At 36.5% G+C, this 24983-nt stretch overlaps 1 protein-coding gene and 1 long non-coding RNA gene across 2 annotated transcripts in view; both read right to left on the minus strand.

The window, feature by feature from the left end:
• Positions 1–1457: 1457 nt before the first annotated feature.
• Positions 1458–6428, minus strand: LOC125242930. Its single transcript, XR_007178942.1, has 3 exons — positions 5712–6428; positions 5521–5612; positions 1458–2373 (listed from the first exon to the last, which is right to left on the minus strand). It is a non-coding gene; the product is annotated as an uncharacterized LOC125242930 (long non-coding RNA).
• Positions 6429–14170: 7742 nt separating this feature from the next.
• si:ch73-22o12.1 (nectin-2) overlaps positions 14171–24983 on the minus strand; it is an 84748-nt gene continuing 73935 nt past the window's right edge. Inside the window, exons 7-10 of the mRNA XM_048151985.1 lie at positions 18521–18650; positions 17571–17628; positions 15153–15224; positions 14171–14955 (exon numbers count right to left, since the gene is read on the minus strand). Of these exons, the coding sequence (XP_048007942.1) occupies positions 14779–14955; positions 15153–15224; positions 17571–17628; positions 18521–18650 (437 nt within the window). The 3' untranslated portion in view covers positions 14171–14778. The remainder of the gene's footprint in view (positions 14956–15152; positions 15225–17570; positions 17629–18520; positions 18651–24983) is intronic.

Consider the following 24983-nt stretch of genomic DNA (forward strand, 5'->3'; position numbering starts at 1 on the left):
ATCTGCTCTCTTTTAGAAAAAAAACAGTAATATTATTTGTCCAAAATACATAATTCTGTATTATAAAACAGATCATTCTTGGTGCTGGCTTCTTTGTTACTATTACCAACTTTTTGTAATATCAAGGACTGTATTTTTCAGTGGAAGGATTCCATTTAATGAATTTGCTTAATAAAATTATGTTGAAATTAAATCATGTGTCCTTAATGTTATTGTAATTTTTGGCTGCACACGACGCAGGAGATTCAGAGAAACAAACAGTATTTAGTAATAAATCCAAGGAGGAACTCATAGAATGCCACATTCAAACATAAACAAGACCGAACCAAGATCAGAGGACTTGAACCATGTGCTTAAATATACAGAGATAATGAGCCAAATAATAAACAACAGGTGAACGTAATATGTAACTAAGGATACAAACTAGCAAACAGGGAACACAACGGAAACCAAAACACAACTAAACAGACTTAGACATAACCCCTGACAGTTACTGTTTTGTAAAATCAATAATGGACTTGTTTAATTATAGTTAGTTAAGTTTAGTCCATGTTGTGTACAGTTGTCACAGACAATTTTACATTGACCTAAAAGTATCAAATATTCTAAATAATCAGTTATATAATGTTGCCATATAATATTGTAAAGCATCTTCTATTATAATTGATTCTCTATTACACAATACATCATTAAAACAGGTCCTAAATCTGGATATAGTTCACAATGATAGCTTCCTTTCCTTTGTGAAGACCAAATGAAACCATGCTGGTTTGGCTAGTGGACCAACACAACCATTCTGTTGTTCACCAATAAAATTTAGCTGATCAATCTGATCGACAAGCATATTCATTAAACTAGGTTAACTAGCAAATTGTGCTTTGTTAAAACAAGTCATTTTTGCCCGCTAAACTAGTTTCATGAATTTCCATGTGTTTTTAGATTAATTAATGGAAAGAATGATTTGATTTTGGACTCTGTTAACAGTTATGAAATGTCTTTCTTCAACAAATGTCTTTTGAGCATGTGATTCATAACACTATGTTTTGTGATGTACAGTGATGAAGTGTGATATAAAAAGCCATTTAAGTGTGCCTAAAGAGAGTACACTTTAAGTACAATTTAAAAAAACAAAAAAAAACAAACAAAAAAGGAATGACAAATTACAAATTTGACACTAATAAGTACTCATTTGAAAGGTATGCTAAAGTGTCACAAGTGTCTTTTTAAAGGATTGTATATAATTTTGGTAACACTTTACAATAAGGTTCATTAGTTAAACATTAGTTGATGTATTAACTATCATGAACTAACCATGAGCAATACATTTGTTACTGTATTTACTAATCTTTGTTAACATCAGTTAATGAAAATACAGTTGTTCATTGTTTGTTCAGGTTAGTGCATTAATGTTTAAAATATTTTAATAATGTATTAGTAAATGTTGAAATTAACAAAGATTAATAAATGCTGTATAAGTGCAGTTCATTATTAGTTCATGTTAACTAATGTTAACTAATGAACCTTATTGTAAAGTGTTACACATTTTTGGTAATTTGTTAATAATGTTCAGCTGAAATTTGAAATGATCACTTAATTCAACAGATGACTTCTGAGTGTACTTAATGCAATAAGAATTATTTTAATTACAGTTTACATACATTCTCCCTAAAAATGAACAATAAAAGAATGTTTTACAGTACAGTAAAGGAACCAAGAACCATGAAGTGAATTGGCAATGGAACCAGAATCTAATAAATCTCCTAATATATAATCCTCCATAATTAACTTTAAGAATCCTGGTGGGGACACCGGCACACTGGCATCCAAAAGCTCAACATATGCTGGTGACCAACAGCGCTGCTCTTTTCAGCAGAGCAGAAAGCACGAGGGAGGGAACAAAAGCTGATCCAGTGTGATCTCATGAGTGCTGACTAATTATGTGGTTATCTCACCTGTTAAAATTAACCATGTGCTGCTGAATTCACATGAGCAGGTGGACAAAACCCCAATCCTTTCTGATTGGACAATGTCAGCTCTTCCATCTTACATTGTCAAAAATCAATATGACTAATATCCTGTATGCCATTGTGCTAAGGGGAAATTATTGTATTGCATTGTTTATATTATATTATATTATATTATATTATATTATATTATATTATAATGAACTTATTTCTACCACAGAATAAGATGTTAGGTAGAATGTTCCTGCTGCTCTTTTCCAGACAATGACAGTGAAAGTTTCTCACTATCTATATCACCTATATTCCACCTAAAATATCCGCCTATTTTCTCTCTCACCATTCTGTCCAGGTGTCCTTCTCCGTCTCCTCTTTCGTCTTCTCCTCCTCTAGTCCAGAACAACCTGCCCGCCTCAGGGTCAGAGGTGAACCAGAAACAATAGATGGGGCAGGTAAAAAAGAGAGAGAGAGAGAGAGGTTCTGTAAATGATTCTGTGTTAGAGAAGGCCTCTACTCTACTCTACTTTAGTCCACACAGAGAGAATAAGAGATCCTGTCCACTAAGCACCTTAATCAATCTCCTCACACACACAAAGAAAAACTATAGGGGGTCCAGAGTCACGTGACTGAGGAATATCATCCTCTTAGCCTCCTAGTTGCCTCAAATGTAGTAAGTAAAGTGAGCTTAGTAGCTTTAAATACTGTGGAATCATTTGCTACATTACAATTCACTATACTATTCACTTATTATTACTTCTTTCATGCTGCCTGAAATGAATTGTAAGGCAAGTCTCATGCGTGCCTTGGGTACACAGCGCTATTAATATGACATATAATTGCTGCCTTAATGTAGAGCGTTCCAAATCAGTCACTTATGAGGTTCATTTCTGTTAGGATGCAGTGAGAAAGCTTGCTAGTTTTTGGAGCAGAGCAATTCTGTTCATAACATGCAGATACATAGTGAGGCCTGTTTTGATACAACTTATCACACACTTAAAATTTCAATAAGTGTGATGTGTCACTGAACAGACAGCAGACTCTGTATAAGTATTTAGGAAACTTTATTTAGCAGCAACCTCTGTGTAAAATGATGTTGCATTAGAAGCCAAATGGTGTTTTTTCTTGTTTTAAACAAAACTTAGTAAGGTTTATGCTTAAAACAAGAACACACTTGTTGGTACTTCTATCATTATTATATATTTTCCCCTAAACCTACCCCTAAAAATAACCCTCATAGATCAAACCAGTGCACAAATTTACACATTGGGTACAAATACACACAATATTGTAATATTGCTCAGCTACCCCCTAACATGTAAGACATTTAGATATTTTTACTCAACAAAAATACTGTACTGATTGAGAAAAATACGGTAACACTTTATTTTACAGTGCCGTAGTTACATGTTACTACATGTATAACAATAACAGTAAATTATGCATAATTACTAGGGCTGTGAATCTTTGGATAGACAGCGATTCAATTCGATTCACGATTCATAGGTGTTCGATTCGATTCAAGAACGATTTTTGCAAATTCAGAACAATTCGATTCGAGGCGATTCACATTAAAATTCGATGCGATTTGATTCGATTCTGCATTTTAATATGCATTTATAGGGATATTGAAATGCTTCCCTCAACGTCTCTTAGTCAGGGTGTGAATTACACAGCAGCCTTCAGGAGGTCAGAGAGTAAGGGCAAAAACAAACAAACAAACAAACAAAAAAACCTTTTGTCCATTCTTAATGTTAGTTCATGTTAGTTCTCAATGATGCTACATAACTTTATTTTAACAGCCTATAAAAATTGGCATTTGTGGAAATTTACATAAGCCAAAACTTTAAAAGGGCTTTAAAACTATTTTTTAGGCCTAGTTCATATTAAATATAGTGGAGGATAGTGTTAAAGGCTACACAACCTTATTAAACTGTTCCAGGTACATTAAAAATACTAATGCGTACATGGAGAGACTATCATGCACTTTCCCAACTAATCTTAAACTTCTTCACGGAATAGTTATAAAAGCCATCTTTGTTCTCTTTATATGGAACATTTTCCTTATGGTGATTCTGAAATAAAACGCGCTGGGTTACTGCTACTGTTGCTATAGTAACGAACGCAACTTTAACGCGCATCTGATTGATAAACCGCGCGCTCTTATGTCAGTGTTGTTAATGGTGTAGTGTAGTTATTTCAGCAGTTTCCTCGCACATTCAGTTTAATGACATTAAGTTCATAATTTCATTTATCATTCATTGAACTGTGCGTATGCATTTAGACACTTACATTATGTGTTTGCTCCGTCCATGCAAAAAATGGCCGTCCTGAGGAGAGCTCAAACGTGGGCTACGGACTGAGCGCGAGCGCAATCCAGTGAAAGGCGGTAAAGTGCAGCCGCGCGTGTCTGTGAAGGAGAGCTGTGAGGGCGAATGATGGTGCACAACGTCTCCATCAATTCGCGCATGTAGTAATTTAATGTTTATATATTTTAAAGCACTGAATCACTATAGAATCGCGATAAATCCGATTCTTTGCATTTTACATCGATTATCGACCGAAATAAACGATTCAAAAAACATGTTTCAAGATATGCATCGTCAGGATTTGTAATCGATGCATCGAGAAAACGAGTGAATCGTTACACCCCTAATAATTACAAGTAACTAACCCTAAACCAAACCCTAATTCTATAGTAAGTACATGTAGTTAATTAATAGTACTCACTCCGTACTTAATTACAATGTAACTACGGCACTGTAAAATAAAGTGTAACCAAAAATACTTTTTGTATTGTGTTCATTTTTTCTGGTATTATCCCACAATGTTTGGTTTTACAAATATGAATTAGTTCCTAAATATTTCTGTCACTGTAGACGATTTCCAAAGCTCACTCTAGGTCATATCTGAGCTTATCCCTCTCAAATCATGACAGATTAGCACTGGCATTAGTAATACGAGGTGTAATCTTCAATACGATCCTGGAGCCCTGGTTAACTCCAACTGCTGTTCAGTCCTCATCGTTGAATTTCCAAACAAAAATGTAAAGTAGTTACACAACATTTTATAAGTCCTTTGTTTAAAGTCAACGCGACACATTAATCTTACTTTCATAATGCACATACTTGGTATAACTATGAAGAATTCATCAGTGCATGATATTCCAAAGAATACATCTTTTTAGCTTCATAATCAAATAACTTGCTCTGCATATAAAATATCTTTTCTTTTCTGCTGACATCACCTAGGCCATGCAGGTTATTGGATAATGTTAATTAATAACCAAATAGCTTATAGACATTCAGGTTTGGCTGCGTTGTACGTTACGCCCACTTTTCACATTCCAATCAATTCCTGGTGGATAAAATCAAGTCCTGCCCGACATTTTTTTCTTCTTCTTGAATATCCCGTTTCACTTCAAAATGCATCACATTACAAAGTAAAATGTGTTGTGAAAGTCATTTCATGTTGACTTTAATCAACAGTTGTGTTGTTAGTATTTGTGGAAAGTAATGGTGTTGAGTGTCCTCTACTCTACATGGAAACGGCCTTTACTCACCAGCCATGACAACAGTGCACATGCTGCCATGCTCATCATAGTCAGACACATGGTTACAGACAGAAAGGGAGGAGTGCAGTTTGTCCATCAGACTGTATGAGCAAGGAAGAGACACATGCTAATAAGTACATGCACACATTTGACTGTGATTGGCAGAGAGCGAGGAAGGATCAGAGGAAAGTGTACTTCACCTGCACCCTCTTTAACCTCCTTCTTTTATCCTTCCATCCTCTCCGCCTGCTCATCCTCCTCTCTTCTCATTTATTTTTAGACAGCTTAGTCGAGGGGTGGAGGATGTTCCCGAGGCCTTCTGTATCAATCACACAGATCCTAAATGAATGATTGTGTGTGAAATGGAATCATGTATCCAGATTTCTTAATCTATTACAAATTATTTATAATCAATGAATTTATGCCCCAGGGGTTGATTTAAAAATTTTTGTTATATGCAGTTCACATTAAAACATTTTACAGTGTGTCATCTTTCATTTTTGCTACTTTTAAAATACCTTTCATGTATATATTTCATTTTACCCAGACCCGCAATTTCAAAACAATGACAATATAAAGATTATTCAACATAATCCAATTCAATATTTTGTGAAAATTATGGAAATGAAAAAATTATAAACTATAAATATTATATAAATTATTACACCCCACAGTTCAAACAGTTGTGACAACAAACAGTTTTGCCACTAATAATGTTAATTAATAGTAATAATAGCTTTTTTTTTTTTAAGTGAGACAACAATGTCAGTGAAAATCATGTTTGAGGTGAGATATCTACAAAATATATGTGACCCTGCACCCTGGATATTTGTAGCAATAGCCAACAATACATTGTATGGGTCAAAATTATCGATTTTTCTTTTATGCCAAAAATCATTAGGATATTAAGTAAAGATCATGTTCCATGAAGATATGTTAATTTCCTACCGTAAATATCAAAACATTTTTGTAAATAATATACGTTGCTAAGGACTTCATTTGGACAACTTTAAAGGCGATTTTATCAATATTTAGATTTTTTGCACCCTCAGATTCCAGCTGTATCAATAGCTGTATCTTGGCCAAATGTCTTAATAAACCATACATTAATGGAAAGCTTATTTATTCAGCTTTTAAATATAAATCTCAATTTCAAAAAATGGACCCTTATGACCTAAATTTCACTTGTGAACACAGTATTGTTATTGTATCCTTTCCAATTCAAATAAAATCCAATGTCAACTTCTGCAAAAAGTGTGAAAATATTATTTATTATATGTTTTTATGATATATATTAATTGCAATAAAATTAGCCATAGCAAATTTTATATATATATATATATATATATATAGAGAGAGAGAGAGAGAGAGAGAGAGAGAAAATCTGATGTGTTTTACAGCACTAAAAGTGCCCATATTTGAAGAAATGTTCATGTCTGTTTAATTCGAAGGCTGTTCTTTGTCAGTTTCTCAATAATAAGCCCATTTTTCGTTCCGAGGGCAGCTCTAAATCCAGACCACAGCTGTCAAATTAATGACATACCACACAGTTCAGAGCCAGACACTTTGTCCTTCTCTCTATTTCTCTCATACTTTCTGTCTGTCTTCTGATGAGGCTGAGAATTGTTGCTGTGGTGATGTCATTTGTTGCCTAGCAACAGCTGTCCCTGGGCAACCCACAACCAGGGCCTCTGCGGGAACATTTTGGATTATTTGGGGATGTCGAGTTCATCAGCGGTATCTTGCAGCAAGGTAGGGCATGAGACTTTATGTCAGGGGAGATAAGAAGAAGAAAAGATAAAATGGGGTCCATAAGTCCTCAATTAAACCTTTTACTCAAATGTTATTCTAATAATATAATTTGTAATACAACACATTTTATTAAATTAGAAAAATAAAAGCATTTTCACTAGTGGTCTTTTGGACCCAACTGCATACACTTTGTGTGTAACAAAGTCGGCATGAAAAGGAAGTTTAGTCTTTTCTTCCCTTCTGTGACATATATCCAAGTGAAATGGCTTCTTGAACCAGAAAAATGTAGGGCAGGACTTGATTTTGTCCATCGGGAATTAATTGGATCATTATAGTTTCTATTGGTGAGATCTCATGTGAGTGACAGCTTGCCCCGGCCTCACATCTTTAATTAATTTAATCTTTAATTATTTGTGTTCTTCTTGGGGTGTTTGTGGATGTGAGAACACCCATGGGGGACTAGGGTGTGAGGGTGTGAGAGCCCCGGGGAGTTTCTACAGCTCTGGACACCTTTCAGTCCTACTGCTGACATGCTCTGTCTTCAGTTACTGCCAGTAAATGAACAGAAAAAGCATTGCTAAAGGAGATGATGGAAAAGCTTGTTGACAGCTTACAGTATTTCACCACATAACAGCTGACTATGTTATGTTGACTATGCTAATCAGTTCTCATTGTCTGATACACTTGCAGTTTATCAGTAACTCTAAATCACATATCATGCCATAATTTTTGTTGATAAGTTGTTTGTTCCTATCCTAATTAGAAAGACTCCAACTCTGGAATGTTTCAAAAAGTTGATTTGTATTTATGTATTATGTATGTATTTAAAGTTATTATTATTTTTATTTTTTTTACTAATTTGTTTGTTACTTATTTAATTGTAATTGTTGTTGCATGTTTTTCTATTTTATACTCAGTGTTGTAGCGTTTTGAGTGAAAAAAGCACATTATAAATAAAATGTACTATTATTAGCCTATTAGTAGCCTATTAGCGCATGTCTGTGCTGTTTCTACGATTTTAGACTGTAAGAAAGATTGTTGACTGATCTCAGGATACTCGTTCTTTATTAGTACACAATCTGATAACAGTTTTGAATGAATTTATGTTGTAGAAAAGTGTTTACCCGTTAGTTTAATATGGTTAGCATGCAACAGCAGTGTTCTCCACTGAACACCTGCGGGAACTGCGGGCGCTCTTCTGTCTGTGAGCGCGCGCCCCCCAGCGGTGTGATTTGAACAAACCACCGTCGCAGTGTCTAATCATTAAACACGGGGAGTATATTCTTGTGTTTTTGTGCATTATAGTAAGAATATTGTTATTGTTTTGGCTGTTCGTTTAGATACTTTTGGAACATAAAATGAGATTGTATTTATCCAGGCTGTAACAGAATGCCTACTATAGGCCTAAATATGGTAGTAAAGGCCTTAAAGCTACAATACGTAAGATTTTTTTGCAGTAAAATATCCAAAAACCACTAGGCCAGTGTTATATATTTTGTTCAGTTGAGTGCTTACAATATTCCAAATGTTTCCAACTACACTACCAGTCAAAAGTTTGGAAACATTACTATTTTTAATGTTTTTGAACGAAGTCTCTTATGCTCATTAAGGCTGCATTTATTTCATAATAAATACAGAAAAAAACAGTAATATTGTGAAATATTATTACAATTTAAAATTATGGTTTTCTATTTTAATATACTTTAAAATATAATTTATTTCTGTGATGCAAAGTTGAATTTTCAGTATTATTACTGCAGTCTTCAGTGTCACATGATCCATCAGAAATCATAATATATGCTGATTTATTATCAGTGTTGGAAACAGTTGTGCTGCTTAATATTATTTTATAACCTGTGACACTTTTTCAGGATTCTTAGATGAATAAAAAATACAAAAATATCAGCATTTATTAAAAATTGAAATCTTTTGTAACAATATACACACCGTTCAAAAGTTTGGGGTCAGTAATTTTTTGTTTCTTTTTTTTTTGAAAGAAATTAATACTTTTATTCAGCACGGATGTATTAAATTGATAAAAAGTGATAGTAAAGATTTATATTGTTAGAAAAAGATTTATATTTTGAATAAATGCTGTTCTTTTTAACCTTTTATTCATCAGTGAATCCTGAAAAAAGTATCACAGGTTCCAAAAAAATATTAAGCAACACAACTTTTTTCAACAGTGATAATAACTGAATATCAAATCAGCATATATAATGATTTCTGAAGGATCACTGAAGACTGGAGTAATGATGCTGACAATTCAGCTTTGCATCACAGAAATAAATTATAATTTAAAGTATATTAAAATAGAAAACCATAATTTTAAGTTGTAATAATATTTCACAATATTATTGTTTTTTCTGTATTTATTATGAAATAAATGCAGCCTTAATGAGCATAAGAGACTAAGTTCAAAACTAAAAATAGTAATGTTTCCAAACTTTTAACTGGTAGTGTATTTGTAAATCGTGAGAAAATCGCGATTTTAACCAAGGATACGGGACGTGTGAGGAGTCGCCTGTCAATGGCGTCATATCTGCGTTACCCTCGGTTTCCGGTTTTACTTTCTAGAAACCATGGAAACACCAAAGACGCTTTAATATATTTAGACAAAGGGAAATCTGTTTTCATACGTTTATAGACAGAAAACTAATTATTGTTATATAGCTCAACACATTTAGTCTTATTGTTTAAATCTAGTTTTCTTGATTTTCCGAGAGTAGCCTACCAATGCTTTTACCATGCCTCAGAGAAAAACACTATTTTGTCAAGTAGCTATCACAGCATTTTCTCCATCATACAATACGTTTTAAAATTAATTACATGCCATTTATCAACACAAGCCACCCAGCATTTATTAATATGATATTCTAAATTTGATCTGTCTCACAGCAGCCGCCGAGCAAACGCTAAGAGTAACGTTATAACATCATTTTCAGCACATTCAAATGTATCTAATATGATAAACACTGCTGTGTTACCTCATACGCTTGACCGGAAGAAGCGGAAGCGGCGACTGCGGCATTATAAAAGTTCCACTGCTCGCGAGGGGTGTCGCGTTCGTCTCTCATTAGCAATCTCTCCAGCGGCCTCGTTCAGCTCCAACATCACCTGGCCCTGCTCTGCTTCATACTACAATAATGTTAATAATCTCATCCATGTATGATTTCTGCTCAAGTCCCGTCCTTATTCTTTTTCCACTGGCTGTGAGGCAAAGACGACATTTCCCAAGATTTCGCGCTCAAACTCGGCGTTATCAAGTTACGCATTTGTTTTGAATAGGTGACCTCTAGCGGCGAAACATTTAGGGTGAATTCAGGTTGATTGGGACACTTTTTTCAAGTCATCTCAAGGGCAATCACCCTGAATTGACCCTACATATTGTAGCTTTAAAACCAAAATAAAAATATTCAAGTGAAAATTACCATTTTTTTTGAATGATAGTTCTTTAAAAGTAACTGAAAATTGTCATACTTTAATTTCAATAAGATTATGAACTCCTTTGTACAAAATGTCAGATTTCCATGGTACACACAATTTTAAGACTCTCATCCATTCATGCATGTTGATGATCAGGGTTCGAATTACAAAGTGGCTTTCGGGGGAGCCCTATTTTCCGATCCTCCCTGACTGACTTTAACGCTTTTGGTGCATGTTAGGGCATTTAAAACAATAGGTTTACAGTAAACCTATTGTTTACTTAGTAAACCGTTTACTTTAAAACGCAAGCGTCAGTCAGTGTTGTCAGTGTTAGGGCAAACAGCTCTGTCCACGGTTCTGAATCAACCGCGCTTAGGCCTACATCATGCAAATCATGATAAAAAAAACAGAATAACTCACATAACAATCATAAAAAAAATACATCAATATATTAAATAGGATTAGGGCCAATCCTCACAAACGCACAGAAGTTTAAATCAGAAGTGACCACAGAGGCCTGGGGTCTTCTGTCTTTGCTTTCCGTCCTGTAACCCAGGGGGCCCTATTTAAACGATCTAAACGCAAAGTGTAAAGCGCACGGCGCAGGTGCACTCAGGGCGTGTCCAAATCCACTTTTGCTATTTTAACGACGGAAAAACGGTCCGTGCGCCGGGGCGCATTTTTGAAATGGGTTGTCCCTATTCTCTTAATGAGTAATGGGTGTAACGTTCAATAAACCAATCAGAGAGTCATCTCCCATTCCCTTTAAGAGCGAGATGCGCTCGCGCCATGGCGGATTGCTATTTACATGGCGTACACGCGATGAGTCAGTTAATATATATGTGTGTATTGCAGGGCTGGACTGGGACAAAAAAATGGCCCTGGCATTTTTGCTCAGACCGGCCCACCACAATCGGTCGGACACCACCCACCAGAGTATTACAATTAATTGGTAGAGTTATTAAAAGTACACTTAGTAAGAGTAGGATTTCTAGATAGACAATGTGCTCCATGATATAAAAGCTAGTTAACCCTTAGAACGTGGATGTAGAATACTGATAACTCTATAAAGAATTTTTTTTTTTTAAATTTCCAATGAAACAGACAGCAGAAAAACTATAATTTACAATTACAAATATACTTTGTTTTAAAGAGCACAAACCCCTGTTTAAGTGTCAAACATTTACCTCTCATTGTTTAGATACTCCCCATTAAAAACAATGAAAAAGAAAACTATACTACCAAATTACTCACAAAAAACGTCCTAATAAAATGATATTCATGTTATTCACTTGCCATAAACAACCAAGTGTTCATACCAGAGTAATAGGGTACAAGAGCTACAAAACATAACTTTTTATAGCTGAAAAGTGAGATCTAGTAGACCATTATCACGACTAACAGCTATAAATAGAAACCTATAGTCTCGTTGTGAAATAAACACATCGTCAGTAATATTACATTATAATAATAACCTGAATTTTTTTTTTTTTGAAAAATCAAATTGCATCATTTCAGGTTTTTCTATGAGAAAGGCCGTTACTGCATAAGTGAACTCTGATAGCTACAAGGGCACTGCTAACTACAAAAAACAGTGCAAAATAACTTTTGCTGTGCTATTTGACATTAGCTGACTGAGTGACCAGTGCAGTAGGTGACAGTCTGACTTTATAATAACGACGACGATTATGTTGTCTTATAATATTCATTCATTTAAGCATCATCGTCGTCGTCGTCGCATCATGAGTCCCTCGCTGTTAATCATGTAACTACGCTGCTTACCGCTTCTATTATACTCTCCTGCTTACTCTGTCCCTCATTGGCTTCACTGTCAGACACCTGCTGCTCCTCTGCCTTACAGGTGTCTCCTCCATGTTCTTCTATGTTCACCTGTTTTTGCACGTCAGGTACTGTAGGTTTGGAAACTGAAGCTACAGTAACCGCACTAAACATGCCAGTAATTTTTGCACGTTGAGGCATCAACCTCTAAATTTTTTGATTTTTTTGCCCGCAACTTCTCCGCACCCCCCTTGCACTTGCGCTTTTGTTTCTCCATCCTCCTAATCCAAAGATGTTCTGGCGAAACAGAGGGGACGGACTGGAGTCTGTTAAGAGATGTGATTGGGCCAGCCCAGTGTCAGTATGGAAAATGAACCAATGGGCCGCTGTCCCTGCTTTATGGGCCGGTCGTTGGCCAATTTTTATGTTTATTAAAAAAAATCATATCATATAGCGGCCCCGCCCTCAAGTGCGTCGGCCCACCGGGCATTTGCCCGGTATGCCAGATTACCAGTCCAGGCCTGGTGTATTGGCACGATTGTTCAATTAATTAGCCAATTTCGTTCATCATTATAAGTAGTAATAGGCTGAATTGAAAATAGGTAGCCTAATTCTAATACACGCAATGACTATTCATCATTATATTTTTATACTTATGTAGCCTGCACAATAATATTATTTTACACTGTAATCCTTTTGTTTTTAATATTTGGCATGTTTGTGTGATGCGCATCCCTGTGTGTAATAAGCAAAGTCAACGCGCACTGTGGACGCGCCCAGAGGCGCAGTTTCTACCAACGCGCTCTAACAAAAAAATATTGCGCCATTGACTTTAGACTTTAGACCAGGTTTGAGTTGGTCTATTGCGCAGTCTATTTTCAGCTCCTTAAAATAGCAATGCGCCGGCAATGCACCTGAACACACCTCTTTTTTAGACCAGCACGCCCATGGGCGCACTAACTGGCGCAAATGCATTTACTAATTTAAGGACGTGGCGCTGAACGGGAATATGGAACGCGAATGGCGCCGGACGCAAACTAGCAAACACACTTGCGCTGCGCCTTGCGTCGCATTGCGCTGGGTGTATTATAGGGCCCAGGATGTTGAGGGTCGGTGACCGGCTTTCTTGCTGTCACTAGCAGCAACTTTTAGCGGCGGCGGCGGTATCACCGGCAAGCTAGTTGTAGCTGGTGCGCTGTCATCACTCCTCTTCGTTTGTTTTGTAAATCCAAATTGACTGAGGTTTGGCTGCTTTCTTTTTGACATTCTTATTAGTATCTACAGAGTGTTCCAAAAAACGAATAAAGTATGTTTTGAACTTGAAGTTAAGCTAACATTCAAATACCAACTCAGTGAGAAGTTCAAGTGGTGACGTAAACGTAGTAATTTCAGTGCAGCGCCGCCACACATGGATGGTCACAGCAGGAGACACAGCGGAAAATAGTGTTCGGAAATAGTAATGTAATGAGAGAATAAACACACAACATTGACACATTTTTAATATCATCATTTCCGGAACCTTAATGTACAGAGAATCAAAATCTATATGCGACACAAAAAATGGACAGTGTTTTAGAGCTCCCCCTAAATGTCTCAAAGTAGGCTTTCAGGGGAGCCCAGGTCCTTTTCAGGGGAGCCGAGCTCCCCTTAGCTCCCCCGTAATTCGAACCCTGTTGATGATATAAAACATACATACAATACCTAGAAAGCATATCACCCCGTTTATTGAGCCTTAACAATCATAGCAGTACACTGGAAAATAATGTAACAAATATTAATATTCTAAAGGAGCAAATTAAAATAATAATTTAAAAAAAATCAATGCAATTATATAGCCTAACCTAAAAGTCAGGAGGGTGCAAATGATTAAAAATCTAATGCAATTTACTAAAATAAGAAATGCATACAAAAACTCAATTGTAAGGCACAAAGTAAAAGAAAAAGGTTAACAACAGAAAAGGAAAATCCCTAATAATAATAATAGGCCAACCCATAATAATAATGCTTCAATAACGTATGATCACTGGCTCATTCTTAAGGCTGCTATATTACACATTCATAGTCAATAAAAAAATGGCACAACCCTTAATCAGACACAGAAGGACAAATAATTGTGCATGCTCTCAACTGCATCTATTTGCGCACATATAATCAATGACGTCTTCATTCTCACATTGATGTCTTTGGGCACTGAAGAAAACGGTCCTTACAAGCCTTTGCAATCAAACCCATACTTCCTATTACAGTATAAAACAGTAGCTACATTAGTGTTCAGGTTACAGTATAAAATCCTCTGGCACGGTATGATCCCTACACTATCACAGCTGGTGACATGAAACTGCTCCCTCTAGTGGAAGAGGAAGTGATGTAATATATGCCGTCGTCTCCCATCATCCCTTCTTCATCTCTGTCATCATGGTAAGGAGTCTGTTTGTCCTCCCAGGAAGGCTCATGATGATCCTTGTCATCATAGTATGCTGAGAGATCCTGTCAGAGTAGAGATTGCAGTGTTGTAATTAGAATCATAGCACATGTGTTTCTATAATAGAGATGATTATGATCTGTGAGTAATAAGCCTGAATAATGCATGGAAAATGAACATGGCATCAAATATGTATGATTTACCATCCTAAATGCCACAAAGGATTAGAGGAATAGAGAGAGTGAGAGAAATGGCCTCTTACTGTCATGGGCTCCTCTTTCTCTGTCTCATGGTGCATGAGCTCAGGATCAGACACATGTTTACTGATGCTCGGCTACAAAAGGAAAAGAAAAGGGTGATTTGCTGAGCTTTATGGAAGCTTGTTTCCACTGAATAGAAAAATGTATTGCGTTTATTGTGCTTCAATAAATGTCAGAACATCTGGCTGTCTGTACAAAGATTTGTAACATGATCAATTGATGGAGGTCACACTTTATATTAGGTGCTTTAAACTACTATGTACTTGTCAAAAAAAAAATTGTAATTGTACAATGTTGAATTGAAAAAGGTTTAAGGGTAGGGTAAGGGGTAGGAGTCGGATCAGCAGTGTAATTATAGATGTAATTACAGAAATGTATTAATGCTGTAATTACATGCTGGTATTTTTAAATATAAGTACAATGTAAAGACATGTATGTACACAATAAGTGCATTGTACAAAATGATTTGAATGTGCATAATAGTAAAAGAAACTTAATATAAAGTGGAACAGTAATGTGCAGAATATTGAAAATTTCCTATCCATTTAATGCCATAATATTTTCAAAATGTTCAAAACCTTAAAACTTTCTGTGCATCTCAAAGCTTAATTTAAATTAGGAATCAGACTTTTGCACTCTGTCTTCTACTCTACATGAACACACATTATGTGTCATGACAACTCTCAGAAGATTTTTAGCATGGTAATGCTAATGTTAATGTTTTTGGTCTTGGCGAAATAGATCTACTACGCTGCTGCTGAATTGCTGCTGCTGTAGATTGATGTTGTTGTAGATTATTGCTTCTGCTGCAAAGCAAGTACAGGAACTACTGCCAATACATATGCCGATACGCTGCTGCGAGTAAGACGTAGTGCTGCTGCACAAATAGCATATATCAATAACCCATAGTAGATCTATACAGGTGGAGCTGGGGAAGGTGGAGGGTTTTAGAGGAACACGGAAGCGTGCTGCAAACTGCTATAGTGAATGTAACCAGCCATTTAAATGTGTGAGCATCAAGCTCATTAGCTGCAGATGTGACATGGACCAATCAGCTTGTGCCAGTAGTTAACGCTGATGATAATTACAGCTGTTATAGCTGCTCCTTTGCAGCTATAACAGCTTCAACTCTTCTGGGAAGGCTTTCCACAAGGTTTAGGAGTGTGTTTACGGGAATTTTTGACCATTCTTCTAGAAACGCATTTGTGAAGTCAGGCGAGAAGGCCTGGCTTACAGTCTCTGCTCTAATTCATCCCAAAGGTGTTCTATTGGGTTGAGGTCAGGACTCAGTTGAGGTGCAGGCCAGTCAAGTTCCTCCACACCAGACTCACTCATCTATGTCTTTATGGACCTTGCTTTGTGCACTGGTGCGCAGTCATGTTGGAACAGGAAGGGGCCATCCCTAAACTGTTCCCACAAAGTTGGGAGCATGAAATTGTCTAAAATGTCTTGGTATGCTGAAGCATTAAGAGTTCCTTTCACTGGAACTAAGGGGCCGAGACCAACCTCTGAAAAACAACCCAGGACCATAATCCCCCTCCACCAAACTTTACACTTGGCACAATGCAGTCAGACAAGTACTGTTCTCCTGGCAACGCCAAACCCAGACTTGTCCATCAGTCTGGCCAGACAGAGAAGCGTGATTCGTCACTCCAGAGAACACATCTCCACTGCTCTAGAGTCCAGTTGCGGCATGCTTTACACCACTGCATCCGACGCTTTGCATTGCACTTGGTGATGTAAGGCTTGGATGCAGCTGCTCAGCCATGGAAACCCATTCCATGAAGCTCTCTACGCACTGTTCTTGAGCTAATCTGAAGGCCACACGAAGTTTGGAGGTCTGTAGCTATTGACCCAGTAGAAAGTTTTTGACTTCTGCGCACTGTGCGCCTCAGCATGTGCTGACCCCTCTCTGTGATTTTATGTGGCCTGTTATTCCCAATTGCTGTTGTTCCCAATTGCTTCCACTTTGTTATGATACCACTAACAGTTTACTGTGGAATATTTAGTAGTGAGGAAATTTCACGAATGGAATTATTGCACAGGTGGCAACCTATCACAATACCACACTTGAATTCACTGAGCTCCTTATTCTTTCACAAATGTTTGTAGAAGCAGTCTGCATTCCTAGGTGCTTGATTTTATACACCTGTGGCCATGGAAGTGATTGGACCACCTGAATTCAGTGATTTGGAGGGGTGTCCCAAAACTTTTGGCAATACAGTGTGTGTATGTATGTATATATATATATATATATATATATATATATATATATATATATATATATATATATATATATAAAATATAGATTTTCTTCTTTTTTAAAAGAAGAAGAAAATGTATATTTCTCTATGTAATCTAAAATTAACTGCATTTGCTCAAAGTTTCAAAATAAGTATGAATCTCTGGGCTCTACTCACTCTGTCTGAATAGAAATTTGTCTTCATAGGAGGAGGAGGTTTGTGAGTGGGTGGACGGCTGCAAAAACAGACACAAATACATGATCAGTAAAGTGGGAAACAATCACAGGTCATTTATAAGCAGTGTTGGGGGTGACACATTGCCAATAATCAGTTGAGTAATCAGATTGCTTTTTCATGTAAAGTAACACATTAGTTACTTTATTTTCTTATTTATTGACTGACAGCTCTTCTGTCCCCATGTTGAGAGAAATCGGGAATAAAGTCGGCGATGTTGTGTGTGCTTTAAAGGTGCTAAAGAGGATGTTTTGTTTTATACATTTTTGCAATATTACTTGAAACTGTCTTTACTAACTGATAAAAGACTTTATTTATTAGGTGCACTGAAAGGAATAATATTAATATACATCATGTGCACGAGGTAGGGCCTTAAAAACATCAGCCAATCGTTTATGCTATTGGCCCTCTGGCTTGTCAATCACTGCCATGACGTTCCTTGTGAGAGACGAGCGCGGCTGCGCGCTCCAGTAACTTTCCACACTCCACAGGCGCTGCATGCAATGTTTTTGTCAGGAGACAGGAGTAACAACTGCAGATTATGAGTTACCTGCGGTGAGTCCGACATAATGAATCCAAAAAACACGACACAGTGAATGCCGGTGGTAAACACTCGTGTTCCAATACTCATGCACGAATTTTGGGAGGCGTTCCTTTGAAATGAGCCGTGAAGGAGGGGGGCTGTTCTTACGCATGCGCTCATTTCAAAAACTCAGTAACAGTCTTTGGATTCTCAGTCGACGAAAAAATCCTCTCTATCACCTTTAAGGGAGTAACTCAATATTGTAACGCATTACATTTAAAAGTAACTTTCCCCAACACTCTTTATAAGTAACTTATTTTTACCAGGCTACCTGTCAAAGACAGAATATGAAAGAGGTGGCTGTACTTACTCTGTGTTTTTCCTCTGGCGTTTGCGGACCATCACTATGGTAGTTGCAATTATGGCTACGAGGATGATCACACAAAGAATACCACCAATAATACCTCCGGTATAGGAACCCGGCATTGACTGACGAGAATCTAAAGGGACAGACAGAAAGACTTAGAGCTCTATGGGTCATACAATAACAAATTTTCCTTGATCTTTTGAAATAAAACACTTCAGTGTACTACTGTATGTACTGTAGGCATACTCTTGAGTTTCTGAACTCAAAGCATTCCTTAGTCAAAACAGCTTGCATACTAACACATGACCAACCGCACACCGTTTATTGCCACATCTATACAAGTTCTGGTAGTTTATAAACACCACTTCAATCCTGCTGTGCTGTTATCTCACAGCAGATCCCTCTTCCTTAGGCTGGAATAATAAATCCCAGATTCCACACACATGGAATCATGCTCATCTGTCTTGTACAGCATATTCACACAGTTTAACATTACCAATAAGATCTTATAAGCCACGAAAAATGCTGCATTCATTTCTGATGATATCATGATCATTCATGACAATAATTATTATGCATATTCAGGGGAACTCTCTATTTCTATACAGGACATGCTGATTGATGGGAGAGTTTTTGCTTAGCTTATAAAATCAGAAATTGCAGCATGTGAGAATGATGTTTGCATATGTTTCACACCTCTGACATTGGGTGAGAAATATATTTTTAATGATGTTATATTTTTTCCTGAAATATTTTTGTACATTTGTCATTACGGAATCTTACTTTTATGATATGTCTGGTATGTTTGGAGATGCATTTCATACTACAGTGTCCATATTAAAATATTAACAATAAGACGAACAATAACGTCTAAGTTGTTCCAGGAAGTAATTATATATTACGTTGTTCATCAGTATTAGGCCTACGTGCTACTCCTGGAATGACACTATAATGTAATTATAATAATCATGGTATTAAAGATTGAAATTGTAAATAATTCATTATTTTATTAATTATCACTTAATATTTTATGTAAAAAAATTAATAGATATCTAATAGATATCACCATACTCCTATACATTTAAAATTGCAAAAAAATATTTGTATTTCAAGTTTCCTGAAATGTTATATTTAAATATGCAAATAAAGTAATATCTAATTAAATATGCATTAATTTGAATACATTTCCAGAAATGTGAACATTGGATAAGGGTTTAAAATTGTTACATTTTGTTGACTTCTTTGAGTCAAAGGTCTTACAGAGGGGATTATTATTGATATCTCTTTTTATCAATGTCAACACCCATAAAATAGAAGAAGAAGAAAACAAAAAAAACGTTATAGGCTATATGATGATATATGAACAAAGTCTTCTGTAAAAAAAAAGTTTTGTGTATAAGTGCTACTGAGTGGAGATTTCTGGCTCAGTGTAGCCTATGAGAAAAAAAGTCATTTTGAAAAAATGGCCTTTAAAGATAGGCTTGTGATCGAAATGTAAACTGTGCAGTGCTGGACTCCAAGGCCAGGGTTGGGAAACCACTGTGCTAAGCTAAATAAATTCATAAATAGCATACATAAAGGCCTATGTATCATAGTGCAATAACTTGATGTTACACTAGATGGCGCTACAGCTGTATAAAACACTCGTTGTAAAAACTCCTCCAGGACAAAGTATTCTAGACACAGACTCCCTGATGTCACCTCCATAAAAGTGCAGCGTTTACTGTGAAAATAGATCTGCTCTCTCACATTGCGTGCACTCACAGGTGTTATACTGACAGGCAGGTTTACGGCTGGCGTACGGCCAAGAGCCTGCGCTGGCGATTTTCCACAAGTCATCAACATGGGGATGTCGGTAGGAATGAAAAGGAAGAGAGAATGTTGGCCAGCCAGACAAGCCGGTTTAAAAGACAGAAGGGGTGCTTTTATTTAAAAGAAAGGCAAAAGTTTAGATGAAGGAACGTGTGCGCGTCACGTCTCGTTGAATATCTGCCTTGTCAATCACATGTCGTTCTTTCACTCCGTTCGTCTCGCGCTGTCAATCTCTCGTTCATGTCCTAAAGCGCTCTTTCCTCTTTTCTCTCGCTTGGTTCATCTGAAATCTCTTAGCAGATAACACACCCGAGAAGGTAACATATCATTTTATCACAAAACTCTTAAGAATATGTTGGTCAACCGCTCAATTGACCCTTCGTCAGAGGTTTGATTGACAGGCGATCTAACCAATCATAACGCCGAATCCGCCATTTTGTCGGACAAAGCAGTCAGGGGATTAGCAGATTAATGTAGGTGGACCTGAACTTGAAAAATGTGACGTCTTTCCGCGATTGAAACAACATTCCTTATTATGTTTATTCATGTAGGCCTATGTTTGATGCTATAAATGAACTAGTATGATCGGTTCACGAGCCGCTTGAACTGAGGCGCTACAGCGATCTGTCACGACACACTAAAAGCCAAAAAACAGATTTATTGTTTAAATTTCTTTAAAAATGTCAAAATTTGAGACTATTTCATATCAAATGTAACCTGCTATGTCTTGTCTGTCGACGTGTTGTCAGTGTCCTCTTTGCTCCGCAATGTATTCTTCACTGCGTGAGAACATGATGTGTGGCGAGAGATCGGCACGGCCACGGCTTGTCGGACATAGCAACAGTAACTAAAGGGGGCGGGTCTTTGCGAACGGTCAATTGAGCGTGAAATATTTTAGTATAACGACAACGACTAAACTGGATATTTTACTGTTGCCCATGGCAATATATCACTTTTGTGATTATATCAAATTATGTGACGTAGTAGGCGCTGTATTGACCTAATCCTAATCCCAATCCTAACCCTAACCCTACTGTCATTACAGCGCCTACTATGGTCACATAATTAGGTGGGTCACTCAGCACAACAGAATTCTGACCCCTGCCAGATTATTACCAAACCCCCCAAGTCCCCTCTATAGGATTAGGCAATCAAGTAGTGGCTTCAACGAGAGGGGTAATAATCTGGGGAGTCGAAATTCGGCACAACACAGGCACTACTTTCTGTCCTATTAAGGTGGGGTCACATTTAACATGGGGTCACATTTAATTTAAGCATTTAACATTGCTCAGCAAATTTTTGCAGGTGAAATGTAGTCATTTCAATAGGAATCCACGCGATTGGGAATTTTGTATGTATTCACATCGGTATCCTGATCACCTTGGAGTTAATTTTGTGATAATGACCATCTGACAGTACATTATCCCTTATGCCACATACTCGCATACTAAACAGCTACAGCATTACACACAGCTCATAAAAACAGCCATACTTGAGCATGAATTACAGAATTATCCCATCACACAAACAGAATGAGCAAAACACCACTCAAATCTAAGAACACAATCAGGGAGACAGCTGATTCATTTGAAGAAAGAGCCTTTAGCAGTATACCACAAGCACAGAAAGAGACGAAGAGAGAATACGAGGTGTAGAGGAAGTGAAGGTCACTGCAGACAGAAGCAGAATGAGGGAAGAATATGAGTGTGTGTGTGTGCGTGTGGAGCAATGGCGCAAGAAAGCAGGGAAAAAACTCAATCAATCATCAATGTGACATCTCCGTTTATAAACTCTAAAGTCTACAGCTCAGTGTCTCAGAACGTCCATGTGAGGCTGTTTACTGCCACATAAATGGTGGACAAAGATATTGCAGTGCATTAACTTAACAGTGTCACGTAGACCAAATTTGCTATGTCATGTTAAAGGAATAGCTTTTCTTCAAGTGAGCACAAACGGAGAAAAACAAATGAAAAAAAAAACAACAACAACAAAAGCATAATTTACTTTGTATGGTACTGAAAAATTATGTAATACAAATTCATTCGATTTTTATTTATCATATTTAATCATTTTATTTATTTTATTTTTCTAAAATTTATTTTTCTAAATGGAGTATTTTTATTATTTATTGTTTTAATTTAATTTAAACACATTGTAAAAAAGTATTGTTAGTTTAACTTAAGTAAAATAAGTAAGTTATGGTTGCCTTAAAATTTTAAGTTAATTGAAATTAAAAATTTGAGTTAATACAATGAAGGCGATTGGTTTAATCAACAGAAACTCAAAATATTATGTTATCTGAACCACATTAATTATTGAAGTTGATTTGACAAAAAAAAAAAATGTTGTGTTAACAAATCATGAAAATATTTTTTTACAGTGCAGTAACACATGGCTTCCAAGCATTCGTCCAATGCACTCTTGAAATTAATTTAGTTTCACTGAACACAACATTTCCCTCCAATGTTTGCCAAAACCAGATTAGAGATAAACATTTGTAGTTTTGTTTATCTTTCCTGTGGCCTCGTCTCATAGTTCAGAATAACTGAAACTAAAAACATTTTGAAAGCTCTTGGGCTCAATAAACCACAGTATGCAGTAATTCAGTTACGGTGATTACAATCAGGTCACATGACCCATCTCTGCCACGACAATCCTATTTCACACGGTGTGTCTGAAGTGGCAGGTTGATGGCATTAATTTGTGGAATAAACAATTTAAGGTGAATTATGGATGTGTCAATGTGAAAAGACATACACAATTAGGGGGATTATGGCTGTAGACATGATGCTCCGTCAATGTAGAACAGCAAATAGACCAAGTGTATGTGTGTGTGTGTGTGTGTGTGTGTGTGTGTGCAGAAGGCAAGCCAAGCCTCCAGATCCATGCTTAATGGAGTTAGATTATCAGCATCCATTCTGACTGAGTGGAATTTGACATCAGAGAACATTTCCCATGAGACATTGCATCCCGGTGAATAACAATAAGAGACAGACAGATCAAAGAGAGATGATGACACATCTGACACTGGAAACTCAAACGTTCTAACACACAGTTTGACATATAAACCAGCATACATGATGAATCCAAACTGTGAAGCTCGTGTAAATCCCCTAAAAGCTGCCAGAGGTGAACAAATGAGAGTGAATGTGTTTTTAGAGGTGTCATTCACCTATTTTTTGAGGGAGTAGCGGTTACCATGACTTGTGCCCTAAGCGGGACAAAACATGACCAAAGGGGGGGTGGGGGGAGGTTTTTAACAACTTAGTGGTAAAATGTTATAGTCTTGTATAGTTTTTGTTTAGGGTGCAAGTAGAAAATCACGCTTCACATTTATTTATAGAGCTTTATAGAATACTGATTGTTGCAAAGCAGCATCACATTAGTAAAAAAAAAAAAAAAAGTACAATTATGAACCAAATACAATTTCAGCTGTAAAGCAGCTATGAAAAGACGATGTGTCATTATTAAGTGAAATTTAGTTCAATGTTGATTCAATTTAGTTCAATAACATTGTAAATGTTGCAAATTTCATTAGTTATAAAGCGAACTCAGTTCAACTATAAAGCAGCTTTAGAGAAGATAATAAGCCTAATGTCATTATTCATCTTTAGTGTTGATTCAGTTCAATAATAGTGCAAAGTCCATCAAATGATAAAATGAGTTTCACTTTCCTCTCAAGATGACCTACCCTACACTGTAAAACCTGATCAGTTACGGTAACTCAAACCATTTGAGGAAATCGATTGATTTAATTCAATTAAGTTTTAAAACCAACAAGTATGAGAACTGTAATCTCATATACATTAAGTTGAATTCACATATATTTTAGTGTTGGTTTTTCAATCATTAGATTAAATATAACTTAAAGATTTTAAGTTTATTCCACTCATTCAGTTTGAATTCAGGTAATAAATCTTAACATCTATATAGCTACTTAAATGGTTTGAGGAAACTGATTGCCTTAAATGGCTTAAGTTCATCAAACTCAAAATAATAAAGTTACATAAGACTAAGCAAAATCTAACATTGGTACAAAGCAATCTTGCATAATTGTGAGGTTATGATTAGACCTAGGGTTACAGTTAGGGTTAGTGGGCTAGTCTTGTTAAAGAAACGATGCTATATGGTGGCAGCACATCATGATAAGATATTCCCAACCTGACAAAATGTTCTACCTATGTTTTAACACATTTAACTTGACAGTTTTTTTTCTCTGCATGCTTTTTCATTGTATGGAAAAGTGTAGCTTTGACATTTTGATTTTGAACTCCTTTTAAGCACCACTAACTCCTTTTGAGTTAGATAATGACAGGATTTTCAGTTAAAGCAATGGGGAAAAAAGTTTTTTTTTTATCTACAATAAATTCAAAAGATTTTTTGGGGGGATTCTCAAATATTTGAGGGTTGGCATGTGCACGGTTATCTTGCCAACGGGTTATCTGATGCCTTCTCTGTCTCTGACTTTCAACGGACATGCGGTTCACAAGTGGTCACCATTCATTTCACTTGAGCCGCGGCGAGCACTGTAATATGCCGCATATATGCCGTGCAATTTGACTCACCCCATCACTCTTCATGATAACAATGCGGCAGAAGTGTGTGCGTGTGTATCTTCAGCAGTCTCATTCATCACACTCTGCCCAGCACTAAT

This window comes from Megalobrama amblycephala, linkage group LG13 (genome assembly GCF_018812025.1).
Source record: "Megalobrama amblycephala isolate DHTTF-2021 linkage group LG13, ASM1881202v1, whole genome shotgun sequence".
Taxonomy (NCBI): Eukaryota; Metazoa; Chordata; class Actinopteri; order Cypriniformes; family Xenocyprididae; genus Megalobrama; species Megalobrama amblycephala.